At 43.4% G+C, this 17,240-nt stretch overlaps 3 protein-coding genes and 1 long non-coding RNA gene across 6 annotated transcripts; 1 reads left to right on the forward strand and 3 right to left on the reverse strand.

Annotated features, from left to right (window-relative positions):
- Window positions 1–521: 521 nt before the first annotated feature.
- Window positions 522–4,014, reverse strand: LOC124070665 (coiled-coil domain-containing protein 92-like). Its single transcript, XM_046410767.1, has 4 exons — window positions 3,578–4,014; window positions 3,014–3,161; window positions 2,843–2,890; window positions 522–1,749 (listed from the first exon to the last, which is right to left on the reverse strand). Exons 1-4 carry the CDS (start codon window positions 3,617–3,619, stop codon window positions 1,016–1,018), a joined length of 972 nt encoding a protein of 323 aa, XP_046266723.1. The 5' UTR covers window positions 3,620–4,014; the 3' UTR covers window positions 522–1,015.
- A 937-nt stretch (window positions 4,015–4,951) lies between these two features.
- LOC124071284 (F-box only protein 40-like) lies at window positions 4,952–9,219 on the reverse strand. Of its 2 annotated transcripts, none has more exons than XM_046411830.1 (8): window positions 9,167–9,219; window positions 8,479–9,040; window positions 7,325–7,791; window positions 7,004–7,183; window positions 6,341–6,582; window positions 5,891–6,022; window positions 5,415–5,652; window positions 4,952–5,190 (listed from the first exon to the last, which is right to left on the reverse strand). In XM_046411830.1, exons 1-8 carry the CDS (start codon window positions 9,167–9,169, stop codon window positions 4,978–4,980), a joined length of 2,037 nt encoding a protein of 678 aa, XP_046267786.1. In that variant the 5' UTR covers window positions 9,170–9,219; the 3' UTR covers window positions 4,952–4,977. The 2 variants fall into 2 exon arrangements, with proteins under 2 accessions (XP_046267786.1, XP_046267785.1); XM_046411829.1 differs by having other exon boundaries at window positions 5,319–5,652.
- Window positions 9,220–10,292: 1,073 nt separating this feature from the next.
- On the forward strand, window positions 10,293–15,639 carry LOC124070971 (F-box only protein 40-like). 2 transcript variants are annotated; one of them, XM_046411362.1, is made up of 7 exons: window positions 10,293–10,378; window positions 10,463–10,520; window positions 11,081–12,289; window positions 12,922–13,208; window positions 13,297–13,428; window positions 14,399–14,735; window positions 15,131–15,639. In XM_046411362.1, exons 2-7 carry the CDS (start codon window positions 10,518–10,520, stop codon window positions 15,347–15,349), a joined length of 2,187 nt encoding a protein of 728 aa, XP_046267318.1. In that variant the 5' UTR covers window positions 10,293–10,378; window positions 10,463–10,517; the 3' UTR covers window positions 15,350–15,639. The 2 variants fall into 2 exon arrangements, with proteins under 2 accessions (XP_046267318.1, XP_046267319.1); XM_046411363.1 differs by lacking the exon at window positions 10,293–10,378 and having other exon boundaries at window positions 10,438–10,520.
- Window positions 15,376–16,664, reverse strand: LOC124070974. Its single transcript, XR_006845267.1, has 3 exons — window positions 16,320–16,664; window positions 15,848–16,105; window positions 15,376–15,481 (listed from the first exon to the last, which is right to left on the reverse strand). It is a non-coding gene; the product is annotated as an uncharacterized LOC124070974 (long non-coding RNA).
- Window positions 16,665–17,240: the final 576 nt, after the last annotated feature.

Raw genomic sequence — 17,240 nt, forward strand, 5'->3', positions numbered from 1 at the left:
TGGTGAATGTTTGGGCTTATTGGGCTTATACAGGGCTTATTTTGGCTAATTAAGAAATTATTTGGTCTACAAAACATAATTGCCTTGTGTGTTCAATATTCCAACCCCATAAATACTCAGTTTACAGTAAATCAAACGGAGGAGAAGCTGGAAACAAAATGCTTTTGCTTTTTTTGATTTTCTGTTGACTGACAATCTGATTAAATATCTAATTTTTTCAGCTCTTGTACAATTTCAGTAATAGTGAAACCTGTGAAAGAGCAACACTAATGTAAGTGCCACTTCTGAACAGCAGTAGGTCTCATAGCTGATATTTTAATATGTCACAGTAGGAAAAGCATGGGCGTAAGTGGTAAAATGAATGATGGCTGGATTCCATTTAGCTCACAGTCCTGCTACTCTGGCTGCTTCATTTCAGCAGAGCTAACCTTAATGTTACTGATGATTTCCATACTTTGACTGTGAGAAAGACCTATTAAAAATACACATTTCAAAAAAACAACATGACATCAGAGGTTCTTCTCTGCCATTACCAGGCACATTGCATGAATTTAATAAAGTGCAAATCATACAAAATGTTCCCTAAGCCTTCTAGAGTGATTTTCCAAACCTGGAATACGACTAGTGCAGTGAAAAAGCATGTTGCCACTTTGAACAGTGTGGCATAAGAGTTCATACACCCAGAGGCAAGGCTATTAATTACAGGCAAAAGCCGTGAGCAACAGTGGCAAGCTGAAAAGGCATTCATATGAAACAGTCCCACTATTCAGTCTTCTCTGACCCACACATGTCCGTCAGTATGACAAATTCAGTTAATAGGTCTTTGTGTACGTCTTTGTTTGCTCACACACACTCTTGTGCAACTAACTCTAAATATCTAACTTCCTGAAATCTACAGACAATCACAAGGTTACATCTCTCTCTCATCGTAAGCTGTTTCTAGAATAGTGGCATCAGCTGCGGACTGATCGAGGCCGGGAACCTGCTGGAAGACAACTTTGTCTGTTTATCCTCATCACAGAGCAGTTTCTCCCTCTCCTGCTCCCATGTCCACCCTGCTGTGTACCCTGATGTCCTCTATGTCCTCCCATTCGTCCTCCAGCCCCTCTCCCTCCTGTGTTCTGAGCGGTTGGCTCAAGCGAAGGAGGCGATATCGAAGCGGCACCAAGAAGAGGGCGGGGTCGGGCATGGGGTGTGGCCTCTGCGGTGATGTCACTCTCTCCTGTGGGACGCAAGCTCTGACCCTCTCCTCCCTCACGCTGACACGCCTCCTGTGTCTATCTTCTGGTAGACTTGGAGAGGCGGGAGGAGGCGGAGACAGAAGCCAGTCCGAGCCCTCCTCTTCATAATCTTCATCCTCTTCCTCCTCTTCGTCATCTTCATCCTCATTCTCCTCCTCCTCTCCCTCTTGTACCTCCTTTCCTCTGGGTTCCTCGTCTGCCTCTGCAGCAGACTCTGTGCTCTGCCTTTGTTGGAACAGTTTTAAGCGTGCCGTGTGGAGCTCATGGCAGAGGCTCGTCGTGATGACATTTTGCCGTTGGAGTTCGCGACTCAGCAGAGTGATCTTGTGGCTGCGGCGTTTCAGTTCCTCCAGGAAACATCGCTCTTCCTCCCTCAGGCTCCTTCCAAGCGCTGATGCCCGTGCTCGGCCGGCCCGCAGCTCCCCACGCACAGCGACCATCGTGCATTGCCGGTCCTGTAGGAGATGCTCTGTAGCCTCACATCGTGCTGCCAGTTCTGCTTCCTCCTCTGAGACATAATAATAATAATACATACAGGATTGACTGAAGTGTATGTGCACATTTCACAGATACAGACGATAGTGTAGATGCTGATTTGACCTTCACTTATCACCCATTGCAACCTAGCTGAATAAATAAATCATACACCAGGATACCAGGATGTGTCCAGATGGACTGATTTAACTTTTTACACTCCCACCTCATCTCAGGGTATGTGCCAAATCTGTGCAGCTTACTGTGTGGAATTCATGGCTGATTTTTATGTCAGGTAACATAATCAACGGCAGAAAACAAAGAATTTTCTGGTGTAATTTACAAAGAAACTGGATGGAAGTCATACAGATACTTCATCTGTAAGAATCAGTGGCATATTGGATCAGTGCATCCTTTTTACTAACAACATAAGAATGGCCACATAACACATTATAATAAAGCTCCACAAATTCAAAAGGAGCACATTTCAAGACATGCAGTTTCAATGCCAGAAAACATGCTGGTTATGTTGGATACTGTGTCCTCTGTCTACAAGTCTTGCTCAGTCAATATCTACCTTAAAGGGCCAACTCGACATATCACCTTCAGGCAGCCAAAACAAATCAGAATTCTTCAAAGTATTTTTTTAGAACAGATTTTTGAAGTCACTGTACACAGGAACAGATCACACCAAACACGTCTGCACAACTGCTCTTCAGGAATAACTTTATATCTGCCTACTTTGGTAGCCAGTACCAAGTCTTAATTGAGCACAGAATGATCTTTGCCATCTTTTTAAATTATGTTTTAAATGAGGTTCCTAATACAAATCATTTTTAATTTGAATGGAATTTCTGAGCTTTGGCTTGTTCCAAATCTCCTATTTCCATTGTCTTAAAAAGGATCTGTCACAGTAATGCAGTAAAATATATAAAAAGGCTTCACTCCCTTTACTGTAATAATGTTGCATGTGCCTTGTCATTGCACCCCCTTCTGGCATGAGATCCTTCTGAGTTTCCAGTCCTCCTCTGCAGAGCTTTCAAGCTTTCCTCTCCATTACAAGAATATACAATTTCAGCATCTCCAGCATTTCATTTTCCCCTCGAGAAGGAGTTGTACTGTCTTACCTTGTGTGTTTCTATCAGGAAACCTGGAGTCCAGCTCACAGCTTAGCTCTGCAACCAGGAGGAGGAGAAACACAAGAGTTACACGGACAGAAATAAAAGATAAAGACAGTGTGACAGACAGGTAGTCAGGTGGTTAAGAGATGGAGAGCAGCAGGTCATGAGCAGACTGACCATGACAGCGCCTCTTCAGGTGTGTGATCTCCAGCTGCAGACCGGTCAGCATGGCCAGGTGCTCCTGCTTCAGGAAGGCGATGCCTCTGTCCACGCTGGCCACCTGCTGCTCCAGCCTCCCTGCATCCATGGCTGAATCCTGCACACAGATGCTGGTAGTGGGATGACTTAAAAAGGGGGGGGGGGGTCCCCCACACGGTGTGTTTACATTACGGCAGTGTCCCAGTATGAGCTCTGACATAAAACTGTGCTTGGATATAAAAGTGTCAATACCATGGAAAATATTATAACAACACGTGTATTCATCAAAGTATAATGCAGATATAAATCACTAGCTAGTCTGGTGAGTAGTAAGATTATTCTATTTTGTTGTGATATCACACCACTAACTCTGCAACGACTTATTTTGTGTTTTTTCTGCAACCATCAAAAGGTTTATCAGGTAATTCTCTAATTTACGAAATGCATTCAGTTTTATTAAGACCCTTATCCTTGTCTGCGAAAGCTTTCTGATTTCTGCACCGCTGTTCTCTACCTGTAACTGTGCACTCGTCGCCGTGGCCTACCGTGATACTGAAGCGGTATCCTATTCAAAGCGTCTCTCATGGATCCTCGTATCGCCCTGATATCTCTGTCCTTGATGCAGCCGAGATGGGGATCAAAACAAAAGAGCCGTGCAAAACGTCCAGTACGGCGAGCGTTTCTCGTTGTGCTCCTTCAGTGCTGCAGCCGCTTTTTTGTTTTTTGTTTTTTTAACGGAGAGTTAATGAATTCTGCAGCAGTCAAGAGTCGGAATAACCTCCTCATAACCTTCTGGTTGTACGTGCTTTGCTGCGCCTCTGCTGCACTCACAACAAAGCGGGCCGGTATGAGGGGTGATAAGTGCCACGATGCAGGGAGAGGAGGGGGAGGAGCTCCATGGAAATGAGGGTACCAGGTGCCAAAAGGAAAAGGGACAATTCCCTATGATGACAGTGAGCTAAAGGTGTCATTGCATCTCAGCATGCCTTTAGCTTATCATATAGCATTTTTCAAGAATTTCCCTCCAGGGATTAATAAAGGAATTCTGATTCTGATTTGATGCTGCAGCCGATCGAGGTGACACCAGTTAGACTACTTACTGGTTGGTGGTTTAATTGAATTATGACGCACTACACTCTATGAAGTTATTACAGTGACATATATATATATATATATATATATATATATATATATATATATATGTGTGTGTGTCTTTACTGTGATGCACTTTAAGATTTTTAGTCTATGTGCTAACAAAAATTACTTACTATTATTATTTTTTTTTTGAGTGATGTTTTCTCTTTAAACTTTCAGAAAATAGTGAAAAATCAATTTATTTTTTTATATTTTTACTTTTGAGTCGCAAAACCAATAAATGTTTGGCAGTTTTGTTTAAAAAAGGTTTCTCCTGCTTCTCCTCACCGTGTGACATAAACCATCCTCTATATGTTCAGTATGTTCACTCAATAAGTTTCAGTGCAGGATAAACTCATTTACACTTGCACTTTACGCTAATTTACAGATTAATGTTTTAGTCCGACAACAAGTCTTTATCTGAACCAAGTCACATTACAATATCAACAGCATCTATGTTAATCTGCTATTGTATTTCACACAAACATGCTGCTGCTCTCTTCACGAGTGAGGCAGGAGATGGTTTAAAAAGGCAGGTTAAGAGATGCGTGAAGTGAATAGAGGTGGAGGCATGGAGTTCATGTGCTCCAGAATCACATGTCATAATAAAGTACATGTTGCAGTAAATTAAAGCTGTCATGCCTTCCTTAGTGCTAAATGTTAGGTAGATCACAAAGGAGAAAAAGCTGAATTGTGTATTACTGTGAATTACTGGTTATGAAACTTCCCAATACTTGGGAAGTCTAATCTGGCCATCAGTGTAAATAATACACAAATACACTCTTTTCAAGTAAAATTTAATGTTCTTTTCATTGTTGCCATCTGTTTCCTGTGAAATGTTTGGTGAGGCTAAGCTTCTCCTTGCTGCCTTTTTGTTTTTCTCTCATGCCGGGGAGGGGAACAGCCTCGCTGTGCAGAGAGGTCTTGTAGTAGGGACAGACTTTTAGATGAGCAGATATAGCAGGGATGTCTGCCATATGCCAGGAGTCTACTGCAGAGAAGAGGTGACTAAACTCCCATACCTGGAGACAAACAGGAGGAGCGTCAGCAGGAGAGAAAAGGAAAATATGGATCACAGGTAAGACAGGATTTGTTATTATAAAACACTAAAATGATGGATGGACTGGAAGATTTAGTGTGACTGTCTCACAGGTTTGGCCCTCCACTTGGCTCCTCCATGTGAGTAGGTCTTCCTCTCCCAGCGGAGGGTGACCATCCCTCTCTCCTGCAGCAGCGAGGAGCACACCTGCCTCATGAGCCGGGACACCAGAGCCAGCTGAGACAGGGACAGACTGTCCAAGAAACTTGCCATGTGGCACAGCACCTCGTAGGGCAGCGAGCTCAGAGAGTCCTCCCCTCCTCCTGCCCGACTTCTTCTCTTCCTCTGAGCGGCGGAGGAGTCCACTGAATTTCGTGGCTGCTGGGAGTCGTCACATACTGAGTCCTCAAGCGTCGGCCGCAAGTTGAAACTCCTGAGCTGCTGACTGCAGGGAAGAAAAGATTTTGTTCACTGATGCAAATCCAAGCCTGAGTGCAAGATGAGATTCTAAACTTAATTTAAATATGGCTAAATATTAAATATTAAATATTTATTAATGGATACTTAAAAATGGCTACTCTATGTTGACCCTAGGTGTGAGTGTAGGCGTGAATGATTGTCTGGATTTGGTGGAATCGATTAAAAGACACATGGTTGGACTGATGAATGTGAGTTTTGCTCACTTGTAGGAGACAGTGGCTTTATGTGTGGAGGGCTGAAACCTCCTCTGGCTGTAGGTGCATCCTAGATACGCTAGGGGGCATCTCTGCTCAAACCATCCACTCAGAGACGTCTGGATGTCACTGTGGACATTCCTAGAAAAAAATATGACGGTTAGCAAATTGGATAAACACACATATTTACATCCACAGCTAGTGAAAAAGGCACTCAGGTCCAAGATGGTAGACAATTGAAAAGCCAAGTGAACAGGCAACTGGTTTCTGCTTGTCATTTTTAAATGAACTCTATTCATCCTACCAGTTTACATTTCCAGTTGGTTGCATCCATTTGGTACCCCACAAGTCGAGTTCTCATTGACAAATCACCAGTATTATTTTAATTTTAGTCATTTGAGATCAGACAGACAAACAGCTGAAAATGACACGTGATGAGTAAGGAGGTCAGCAGGGCACCTGAAATGCGTGGCGAACTCTCTGCGGGGGAAGGCGTGACCACAGAGGAAGGTGAAGACAGAGCTGGCTCTGTTGTGTCTGCTGTTCACCCTCTCGGCCTGCAGCTGGAGACGAAGCTTCAGTGGTCTGCCCACCATCACCTCCGCCAGGGTGGTCTTCCCTTTAAACGGAGCAGTGCTGAACGAGTGTGTCTGCGTTCCCACGTCAACATAGAGCCCATCGATTGCCTTTGACTCGCTGATCTACAGGAGGACCAGTCATCATAATTTGTTTTAAGTTTAAGGACCCCACCAATGTTTTCAAATCTTTGAGGCCATTTCGAGTCATAAATCATGTACATTTGTCATTACTAACAAAAGTTTATCTTAGATATCATGACCATTGCCTCAACATAGTCACACTAATTAACATTTGTGTAGCACTGACACAAATGAACAGCAAAACCGTATACATGAATAATCATATCATCAATTAGATCAATTACAATTAATCTAATTCTTGTTACTTGTTAACTGCTCAGTTTTCTGTGTACCTCATTGTAAAAGGTTAATACAAAAAGTATAATTTGTGATAATTTCTGAAAGTCTCCTGTGGCTTTAATGAATTCCCCTCACATCTCTCTACCTCCAGTCAAATTTATACCATCATAAGTATCACGCTGACCTTGTGACCCATGACCTCCTTCTCGGCGTAGCCCAGCAGGGTGGCTGCGGCTTCATCACTGAGCCAGTCTTCCTCATTGACTCCGAGGTCCGATGTGTCCACGCTGCAAGACTCACTCTGAGCCCTGGCAGCCGTGTCGTACAGATGAACCCGACGCCTGTAGTGATAGCTGTCGGGGATCTTATCAAAGAAATTACAATTACATCAGAAGCCTATCTGTCTATCTAGTCATAAATAAATAATATTAAAAAAAAAACTTCATACAAACTGATATCTTATAACTGACTTTTGTTTTGCAGTAAAAAAGTTTAACATCATCACCTTGAAAGAGCGCAGGGTCTGCACTGGGATAGGCTCCAGGCTGCCATAAACAAAATCTTTCTCCCTCGGCGTACAGGCCTGGATTTGTCCAAAGCTGACCAGCATGCGGCCGTGATGCACCACATACATGTTGTACTCCTGCGGGCTGAGCTCCTCCCTCAGACGGTCCAGCACCCCCTCCTGCCACGGGGCTAGCCCTGTCTTACTTATGTCTGGAGGAGGGCAGTTTTTATTTGCAGTCGTGCCATCTTTTCCTGCTTCCTTGCAATCTGCAGATGTTTTTTTCACCTTCTCATCAGGTTTTGGGTTCTTTTTGGGATTATCTTGGTTTGTCTGAGCGGCAGCACAGCCGCCCCTCTCCATGCCGAACATCATCTCAGACATGTTGTATTTCTCTCTGCAGATGCCCAAGTCCACAGAGTTCTGTACAGTCGCTCCAACAGCGTTATTACCACAAAAGCTGTCTTCTTCAGGTGGAAAAGAAATATAAATACAACAGATTAGGAAAGAACAGAACAGAAATGCGCTTTGAACGGTTGATCATTACATGATGTTGTAACTATATATACTACATGAAAAGAATACTGTATAATGAAAACATTTTTCTCACTATAATTCATCAGCGTTTCAAAATCAGAGATGGAAAACCTAGACATCGCGTTCTTAAAGCCCCTGAAAACTGATTACATAAGAAAAATCAAAGTTTAATAAAATTACATTTTTATCAAGCTACCCTCAAAATCCAAGGTAATGCCCTGTCTTGATCAGGACAGTGTGGGTGTGGTTCAGTCAGATATGATTGACAGGGACAGTAACAACCCACCAACTGTCATCCGATTCTGATTGCTCAGTCCTGATTGGTGCACGTTAAGTATGTGACATCACATTGTTCCCGGTCCCCACTCGCTTCAAACCAGTGAGAAAAGCTCAGAGAGAAAAACAAAAACAAAAATCTCTCATGTGAAATAACCCAAAACTGATTTTGTCAGGAAATCTTGCAATAATGTAAGAGCACCTCACTTACAGTAAGAAGCTGTTTGAGAAAATGGTTTTGGGTTTCGGGGTCTTTAAAGTGACTCCTAACTAAGAGTTACCCACAATGGACTTTGTATGTTTGCATGTTTTAAAATGTGGTTATCTCAGCACTGATTTACCTTCATTATTATCATTATTTGCCACACCATTGACAAAGCATCCCATTGCAGTCTCCTCTTTCTTCTCATCCTTTATTTCCTCTTCTTCTGCCTCCATCAGTTCAGGGTAGAGGGGCTTCATTTTCAGGCGGCTGTAAAGGTCTGACTGATCCACCAGGGCCATGGCCAGATCCAGAGGCTCCTCTTGTCCCTCATTTTCCTTAATCACTTCCTCTTGCAGAGCTGTATCGCTGTTTGGGTTTGTCTCATCATTTGGCCAGCGGAGCCACTCCATGGAGCAACACACCACGCTGGCCGGACACACCTGGAGGTGAGCTGCCTGCGAGGAGCGGGGCAGGTGGACCGGGCAGCCATACTCTGCATTGAGGCAGGGCACCCTAATGTTAGGGCAGAGCAGCAGGTGATCCTCCTCCTTGCACAGGTGGAAGAGAGCCCCACAGTGCAGGCGACAGGGGATGAGCGCACAGCACACAGAGACCTCCACCCGAGCCCTGCAGCGCCGACTGTAGCAGGAGTCACAGTGGACATGCTGCCGCACCCTGGAGGCTCGAGAGCGATGGCTCTGGTAAGATGTGAAAGAAACAGGACGGGGGCCAGGCAGTGATTAAGTATAAAAGATATCAGCTTTCTATTATGATCAGTCTTTAATCCAACATCAAGAATTGCATCTGAAAAGCTTGTGACTCACCATGTGGACAAGACTCTGAATCAGATCTTTTGCAAGCCTGCAAGTAAAATACAGAAAATTGGCCAATGGATTGATACTTCAGCCCTAAATAGTGAATAACAGGCTGAAAACAAAGCAATGTCTGCTTGTGATTCGTCGGTCAGGTATTTCAAATTATTATTTTAGCCCATTATCAGGCCCGTACCCGATCCCCAGTTTGGGAACCAATACAGACACAAACAACAGACCAGCAGCAGGTAAAGACACGAATGAGAAGGGTTTTGCATGGCAGCAACAGCTTTTGTCTCATAAAAACAAATGTCACTTGGCCCCAAAGCATTCATGTAAAAAAGCATTAAAATTGACTTATTCTATGTTCTTGCTGTGAAATGAAGAGCTTACTTTCAAAGTGCAAACTACAAGCCTAAAAAAAAACAACAACAAGAAAACAGTAAATCAGGTGAGCAACTGAAACATTTAACTGCTACAGTTTTATTACCCGTCTCAGCAGTTTGACTGGGCTGCTCGCAGTTTATATAAACATAAACAGATATTATCAAACACATTTACATTGGAATCGTTATCTTTGCAAAGGTCTTACCAAGGTGCCTCCACGGACGTGTTGCTTGCTCTCTTTGGTTTTGTAATGTTCCTTTTTGGCCCCTACGTCTTTTGAACTGGCTGGTTAAAATTAGCCAAGAAGCACCGAGCAGGTTCAGCAGGAGAAATAACTCCTCCTTCAGTTCCTCACTCTGCTGAAGTGGATTTCATCTACAGCCAAACCCTGTCCAAATTTCTTCATTCTGAGGAGTGTGTGAGCACCTGTTACCAGTACAGAATAAAAGGTTTGTGTCCTGTTAGAATGGCTGCAATTAAAGTTTTTGCTTACGCTCTGTTTGAATATTACATACATTAGATGAGACTCAGCCATGTTTTACTCTCTGCATGTTGCAATCAGAGATATTAATATTGCATGTTAGAATCACAATATTGTTCAGAGGGAAGAAGGTGACAGAGATTTTTCCTGATGTAAGTGACTGAAGGGGCTTGTAACTCAAACCATGTTTCTGGCCACCTGTGTAACATTTCAGATCTATTAATAACACACATGCACATGACACAGACGCACACACACACACAGACAGTTTGGTCTTTAAAGCACAAGACGGAGTGTGAGAAGTGTGTTTCTTTCCTGAGCAGGAGGCTAACGTTTGTAATTCAGACTCTCTGCTGGTATCCTACTAATTTGTGTTTACATGCATTTTTTTACGTGCTTTTTTTGTGCTTTGAGATTCATAGTTTCCTCTCTGTTTGCAGGACAGACCTACAGCTTCAGATAAAAAAAAATAAGACTTGCAAGAGGATCTGAAGCATGGTATGGTTTTATTTTGCAACTGTGAGATTGAATGTTGTTCAGTTTTCCCTTTCATATCCCATGAAGTAGCTTTAATGTTATTAAAATCATCTTTTTATACCCTGTTTAACAGTATCATATACAGCATGTTGTGTTTGTACTTTGACTGAAGCTGTATGATGTGAATCAGTACATCAAACTGTAGATGTCTTTTATGTTATACACACATTCCTTGAGTTCAGTCTGATGTATTTGGTGTCCTTAGAAACTGCCGGATCTCCTCGAGACTTGTGGTGAATTGTACAATGTTTGGCTACGAAACATGAGTTTGCGATAAGTAATACACCTGTGGGTCAGTGTGGTTAATAAAAGTTAAAGTTAAGTGATGCAACAGAACTGTTAATAAATATATGAGATCCTGCAAATGTATTTGAAATGCAAAGGTCATACGTATATGCCATTATTCCATGATTTCACTAAGTTTAAAGTTTGAAATCTAAATGCAGATTAACCAACTTTTCTTGTTTTTCACAAACAATCTGCTCCTCCATTTTTCTTTTTTCCTTCCTAAACCCAATCAGAGCCATCGCTCTCGAGCCTCCAGGGTGCGGCAGCATGTCCACTGTGACTCCTGCTACAGTCGGCGCTGCAGGGCTCGGGTGGAGGTCTCTGTGTGCTGTGCGCTCATCCCCTGTCGCCTGCACTGTGGGGCTCTCTTCCACCTGTGCAAGGAGGAGGATCACCTGCTGCTCTGCCCTAACGTTAGGGTGCCCTGCCTCAATGCAGAGTACGGCTGCCCGGTCCACCTGCCCCGCTCCTCGCAGGCAGCTCACCTCCAGGTGTGTCCGGCCAGCGTGGTGTGTTGCTCCATGGAGTGGAACCGCTGGCCGGCCAACGACGCCCATTCTCATCCAAATACAGAGCTGCATGAGAAACTGCTCAGGGAAAGGGAGCGGAAAGGCTGTCTGGATCTGGCCATGGCCTTGAAAGACCAGGACCGCCTGTTTCACTCAATGAAGATGAAGAAACTGTTTCCAGAGCTGATCCAGAGTGTGGAGGAGGAGGAGAAAGAGGAGGAGAGGAGAGAGGAGGAGAGGAGGATGGAGGAACAGAAGCAGAGAAAGGCAGCAGAAAAGGCAGCAGAAAAGGCAGCTGCAAAGGAAGCCAGCGATCGCAGATGGGACTCTTTTAACATGTTTGGCTTTCATATCACTGATAAAAAAGAAGATGAGAGTGAAGATGAAGATGAAGATGAAAATGAGGTTGAGGTTGAAGTTCAGTATGAGCGAGAGCTAACCCAGGAGGAGAGAGAAGCTATAGCCAGGGCCACAGGCTTGAACCCTGACCTGTTAGAAAACTACAACGCCTGGGAGCGCATGTTCAGCATGGAGATGGGTGGCTGCAGGGAGACCGAAGAAGCTGCTGCGCGAGGCAGAGGCCAGAGGCTGGCTAAAGGGAGAGGAAAAAGTCTGGGCACTCTGACAGAGGAAGATACAGCTGACACCTGCATGGGTGCTGCAGCATCAAACACCTGCAAGCAGGTGAGCACTACATGCGCTGCTTCCTCCACATCCTCCTCCTGTCTCACTGGAAAACGGAAGAAATTTGAATATGGACACGTGGAGCCAATGAAGATTATCACTGTGCGGACCTTTAAAATCCCAACCAGCTTCTCTGCCAGGCAGGGCCGCATCCGCAACCCTGGTTTCTACAAGAGGGAATGTCAAGCTGTGGATACCAGCGACCTGGGGGTGGCGCTGGAGGAGATGCCAGTGTGGGAGGAAGTTCAGGTGACAGAGAAATTCATCTTCATAACCCCTTCATCTGAACAATACTTGAAAAGACAACGCATCTCAAATTTCCAACAAGGTCAAAATACACACGCATTACTTGTTTATTTGGCTCACATGTGAAGTGTGAATATTATGAACATTATTGACTTGGAAATTTAAGATGTGTTACCCTTTCAGATATATTACATATATAATCAGTGGATTTTGGGTTTAGCACTCCAATGAGAAGCTCAAAGAAGGGCAGCCTCCTTTTCTGATTCGACCTTTTCATCCCATCATATTTCATTTGGTAATTAATGATCAGTCTGTCATATCAGCAGTGATGTTAATTTCAGGCTCGATACTTCATTGTCCAGCTTTTACTGGATGATACCGATAACGTGCTGATATTATCATGTATCACCAGCTAAAAGACTTAAATGGTCCGTAGAGCTGAGGGAAACTTCAGGGTCAAGAGTTATTTCTCTTTCACATTGCATATCATTTGACTCTTAAAGCTAAATTCATGTACTGAATTTGTTTTATGAGAAAAAAAAGCATTCAGAGACATTGCATTACTTGTCCTGGTGAGTTCAGTGACGTGACATTAGTTAAATACCTCCATGATTATATTTTCAATAATTCCTCAGGCTTCTCTGCTGTGCTCCCTGGAGAAGGAGCAAAGAGGTCACCTCATCGCAGAGAGCGTGTGCACAGATGGTCTGTTGCAAGATGAGGGCACACAGACCTACAACTTCCTGTCTGCTCCTTTCCGGAGAAACACGTCACTGGCCGACCTGACCGCTGCAAAACCGCTGGAGCTGCACCTTCAGCTGCAGGTGGAGAGCGTCACCAGCCGGCACCACAAGGCCAGCTCCGCCTTCACCTTCCTCTGCGAACACACTTTCCAGCGCAGGGAATATGGAAAACATTATAAGTGGGTTTTCCTTTTGTATTTTTATCCATTTTTCCTTTTCTCCTGCATTAACTGGAGGTAAAACCAACACTTGTCCTTACAAATGCAGGAACATCCACAGCGACATCCAGATGGGGGTGAACGGATGGTTCGAGCAGAGATGTCCCCTGGCGTATCTGGGGTGCACCTTCAGCCAGAAGAGGTTCCAGCCCTCCACACACGAGGCCAACATCACCTACAAGTGAGATGATGAGTTCATCTTTATTAGTGGTACTACGACCACTTCTTTGATCTGATATATATTTGACTTTGAAGCAACGTGTTGTGGGTGGAATAAAGGACAATGCAACATTCTAAACAAATCCAGCAGCAAAAAAATTTATTTATATTTTTAAATGTATGTGTAACTTGATGGCATAAATAACCTCTGATGGTGTTATTGTAAAGGCCTAATACATTCAGCAATTGTTAGTTGGGGTTTGAAAACAAACCATTCATGTTGGCATGTCCACTGCCCTGTGAATGAAGAGCAGGAGTGACATTAGAGTGAACAAAGCAGTAAATCAGAGTTATTTTCTGATTGTTTCACTTACATTCTAAAGCACAAATAAACGTGGCCAAACCTCCTCGTAGCCCTGTAAGAAGGCGCCGTATGGCTGGATTTTGTATGGTATGTCAAGCCTTTTGTGGCTCCACAGTGACGTCAGGTGAAGTTGAAGTTTGAAAAATGAAAAAAATAAAAACATCTGAGGATGTGGTCCTCTGTGGTCCGCTCCTCATTTCTGCTGGATGCTGATGGCTCATGGTTACATTAACACAAATTTCTGACCGACCTTGTGGTCGGGTTGCCTTGTTGGTGATGTGGAAAGAAGGAAAAACCTTACTGCTTGACCGACTATCCTCTTTTAATTTTAATTCTTTTTTTAAACTCTTCATCCTGAGTCCGTCATTGTCATGCGACTGCTATGCTAGGATCATCTTCTTCCAAACCAAGAAGGGAAGAGCAGGAAGTAATATATGAATTGTGTTTATTAAAATTAAAATAAAAACGCCAACTAGTCTCCACAGCAGGCAATATAGCACCATCCCTGAGTCAAACTAATAACTTTCAACAAGTCCCTTAATCCCTAACAGGTAAATTAGTCATGCAAGGGGAGGAAAAATCTACTGCAATGCACTTTTAAAAACCACAGTTTCAACTCTGCTTTCAGTGAGGATCTGGGCTGCTTCAGCCTGCATCCCACAATCCCCGTCTCTCTGGGTAACGCCCCTCAGCCGTCCAGGAACTCAGCAGACTCCTCCACCACTCAGAGGAAGAGAAGAGGTCGGGGAGGAGGAGGGGAGGACTCTCTGAGCTCGCTGCCCTACGAGGTGCTGTGCCACATGGCCAGTTTCCTGGATAGTCTGTCCCTGTCTCAGCTGGCTCTGGTGTCCCGGCTCATGAGGCAGGTGTGCTCCTCGCTGCTGCAGGAGAGAGGGATGGTCACCCTCCGCTGGGAGAGGAAGACCTACTCACATGGAGGAGCCAAGTGGAGAGTGCAGCAGAGGGTAAGCTAAGAGCCAGTGTGTCCAAAAAATGAACTCCTTCCTCATCCTCCCATGACTCTGCAGGTGTATTAGTACTTTTACATAAGTAACAGACCTAAATACTTCTTACACTTCTGTTAGGACCTCATGCTTCATGACAGCTACATATTGTTTGTGCATCTTCACTACAAAATAACATAGTCCTTTACTAACATTTTAAATATTTAATATTTGATTTAATTCTATTCTAGCATCATTATTTGAAGATTGACCGTAAATTTAAAAAAAAAATGGTTAAGTCTTTTGAAAAGTGACAAGCAGATTGGTCCCCATCCTCAGTGGAAATTACACCCCTGGAATCAGGGCTGAATGTTCAGCTGTCTCTCTGTCTCACCTGTCTCATTCTGTGGCTTCAGGTATGGCAGTTCAGCACCTTGTTCTCTTCTGTGGACACTTGGTGCTTCCGTGATGTCCCGTCCATGTCCGAGCATCTAAAGGAATGTCCCTACAATGAGAGAGAGTTCAGGACAGAGAAAATTCATCTGCCGAGCGTCAAAGAAGAAGTCAAAAGCAAAACAGGCTGCAAAGCTCCCACTCTGGTCAACTTTTTCCAGCGGAAGACAATCATGATGTAGCAAAAAGCTGCTGCACGCTGCTCGAATCTGTTATTATAAACAAGGGACCTTGTTGCATGTTGTCCCTCATTTCCCCGTCGCTGCTGTACTGTTGGTCGTCAGGGAACCACAGCTGTGTGACGTCAGATGTTTCTATGACAATAACAAATGTGCAGTTGTAACATGAAAAATGTATCACACTTGCAAATTTTTGTAAACATTATAGAATTAAGAACAAATCAGGTGTCATTTTGCTTCACAGACAATTCTTCTAATAGCATGTGCAGTGCATTTATACATTTAAAATTGCAGTTATTTTTTTTAGAATAACACAACTTGAATAAATACTTCGCCAGATCTATATAATAAAATTCCTTTGACAAAAAACTTGAAATTAAACAGACAATATATTCTTTAATGGTCAGTGTTACATTGAAAATTGTTTTAAATTAAATTGAATTGTTTTCCATTATAATGACAAACATTTCAAGTCACAAGCAAACACAATAAGTTACAGACGTCCTCAAGTCCGTGAACCGCTGCTCAGCTGCATGACTGAGGTAGAAGACTGAACCAGTGGAGTCACTTTTGACCAGGAGAAACACAGCACTGGCTCCCTCTGGTGGTCCTTGCTGGTATCGTGCGGGTTGGTGAGGATTTGTCCTGTGAGTCGGTCTGCAAAACAGCACGTACTAATTGTGGAGATGAGACTCAGGCCCAGCGTCCCCCATCATCAGGAAGCAGTGAACTGTACATTGAGTCGGAGCTGCCAACACACTGTAAGACACAAAGCACCAATAACCTGCACGCCAGACAGGAAATCACTGAGAAACTGAGTAAATGACTCGCGCATTTTGTTTAGTCCAACATTAAGTTGAGTTCAATGATTTTTTTAATGCAAATTTCTGTTTTGGATTTGCGATTTCAGCGATTTTCAAAATACACAAACACACAGGTTCCCATTTGAAATGCGTTTTGCAGGAACTCTCACATGCTCACATGCTGAAACCGTCTTGTGCGAGAAGCAGTTTGGATTTCCACTTGTGACCTTTGTGAAACTCACAGCAGAGAAGCACTGAGCCACCTACTGTTCCCAGGTTGAGCCAGCTGGTCATGCTGTAGGTCACGAGGGGCTGTAATTTCACTCTTTGGCCTGTTCCTCTGCCCTGACAGGGGGAACAAGCTGTCTGATATGAAGTTAACCACACAGACAAGCAGGAAATCACCTGAGAGAAGAGTTTGTACAGCAGAGCCAAAGGATAAAACCAGTGGGAGGGAAACTAACTAAGCACATTTACTCAAGCACTGCACTTACACTACAATTTTAATGTACTCTGCTTGAGTATTTCCACTTTCTGCTAGTTTATACTTGTATTTCCACTACAACTCAGAAGCAAATATTGTCCTTCTTACTACATATATTTGCTGACTTTAGTTTCCAGTTAGTTACAGGTTGCACAAAACTTTGCAGATTCAGATTAACAATAAAAATGTCAACAAATTATGATGTAATATTATATTATATTATTAAAATAGAACCTTGTTGATCCCTGAAATTAGCCCCACCAACTACTACATTAAAGTAGATCACATACTATGAATCAGTAGTTCTGACATAATGAGTGCTTTAACATTTGGTAATTTGAATAGATTTTAATGCCAAATGTTTTTCACTACTTATAACAGAGTATTTCTACACTGTGCTACTACTTACTTTTTAAGTACAAAAACCAAATTCATATACTCGAGTGAAAGAGCGTCTCCTGTGTGGCGTTTTAAACCCTTGAGCTTTGCATTGTTGAGTCTTGATACTTGAAACCATGTGTGCATTATAGAGCAGGTTACCTCTGGTTGTGTAAGTTGTGCTTTTGTCGTCTGTCCGTTCATTCATTGCCGACTGCCTCGTCAGCCC

The sequence above is a fragment of the Scatophagus argus genome, chromosome 14 (assembly GCF_020382885.2).
Source record: "Scatophagus argus isolate fScaArg1 chromosome 14, fScaArg1.pri, whole genome shotgun sequence".
NCBI lineage: Eukaryota > Metazoa > Chordata > Actinopteri > Scatophagidae > Scatophagus > Scatophagus argus.

Coding starts and splice junctions, on each gene's coding strand:
- LOC124070665 (XM_046410767.1), bottom strand. CDS start 3,619: ATGAGAGACGCTTTGAATAGGATACCGCTTCAGTATCACGGT. Junction 2,891..3,013: donor CCTGAAGAGGCGCTGTCATG/GTCAGTCTGCTC, acceptor TCCTGGTTGCAG/AGCTAAGCTGTGAGCTGGAC. Junction 1,750..2,842: donor TCCTGATAGAAACACACAAG/GTAAGACAGTAC, acceptor ATTATGTCTCAG/AGGAGGAAGCAGAACTGGCA.
- LOC124071284 (XM_046411829.1), bottom strand. Junction 5,653..5,890: donor AAAGCCACTGTCTCCTACAA/GTGAGCAAAACT, acceptor TCTTCCCTGCAG/TCAGCAGCTCAGGAGTTTCA. Junction 5,191..5,318: donor CCAAGTGGAGGGCCAAACCT/GTGAGACAGTCA, acceptor GTTTGTCTCCAG/GTATGGGAGTTTAGTCACCT.
- LOC124070971 (XM_046411362.1), top strand. Junction 12,290..12,921: donor CAGTGTGGGAGGAAGTTCAG/GTGACAGAGAAA, acceptor ATAATTCCTCAG/GCTTCTCTGCTGTGCTCCCT. Junction 14,736..15,130: donor AGTGGAGAGTGCAGCAGAGG/GTAAGCTAAGAG, acceptor CTGTGGCTTCAG/GTATGGCAGTTCAGCACCTT.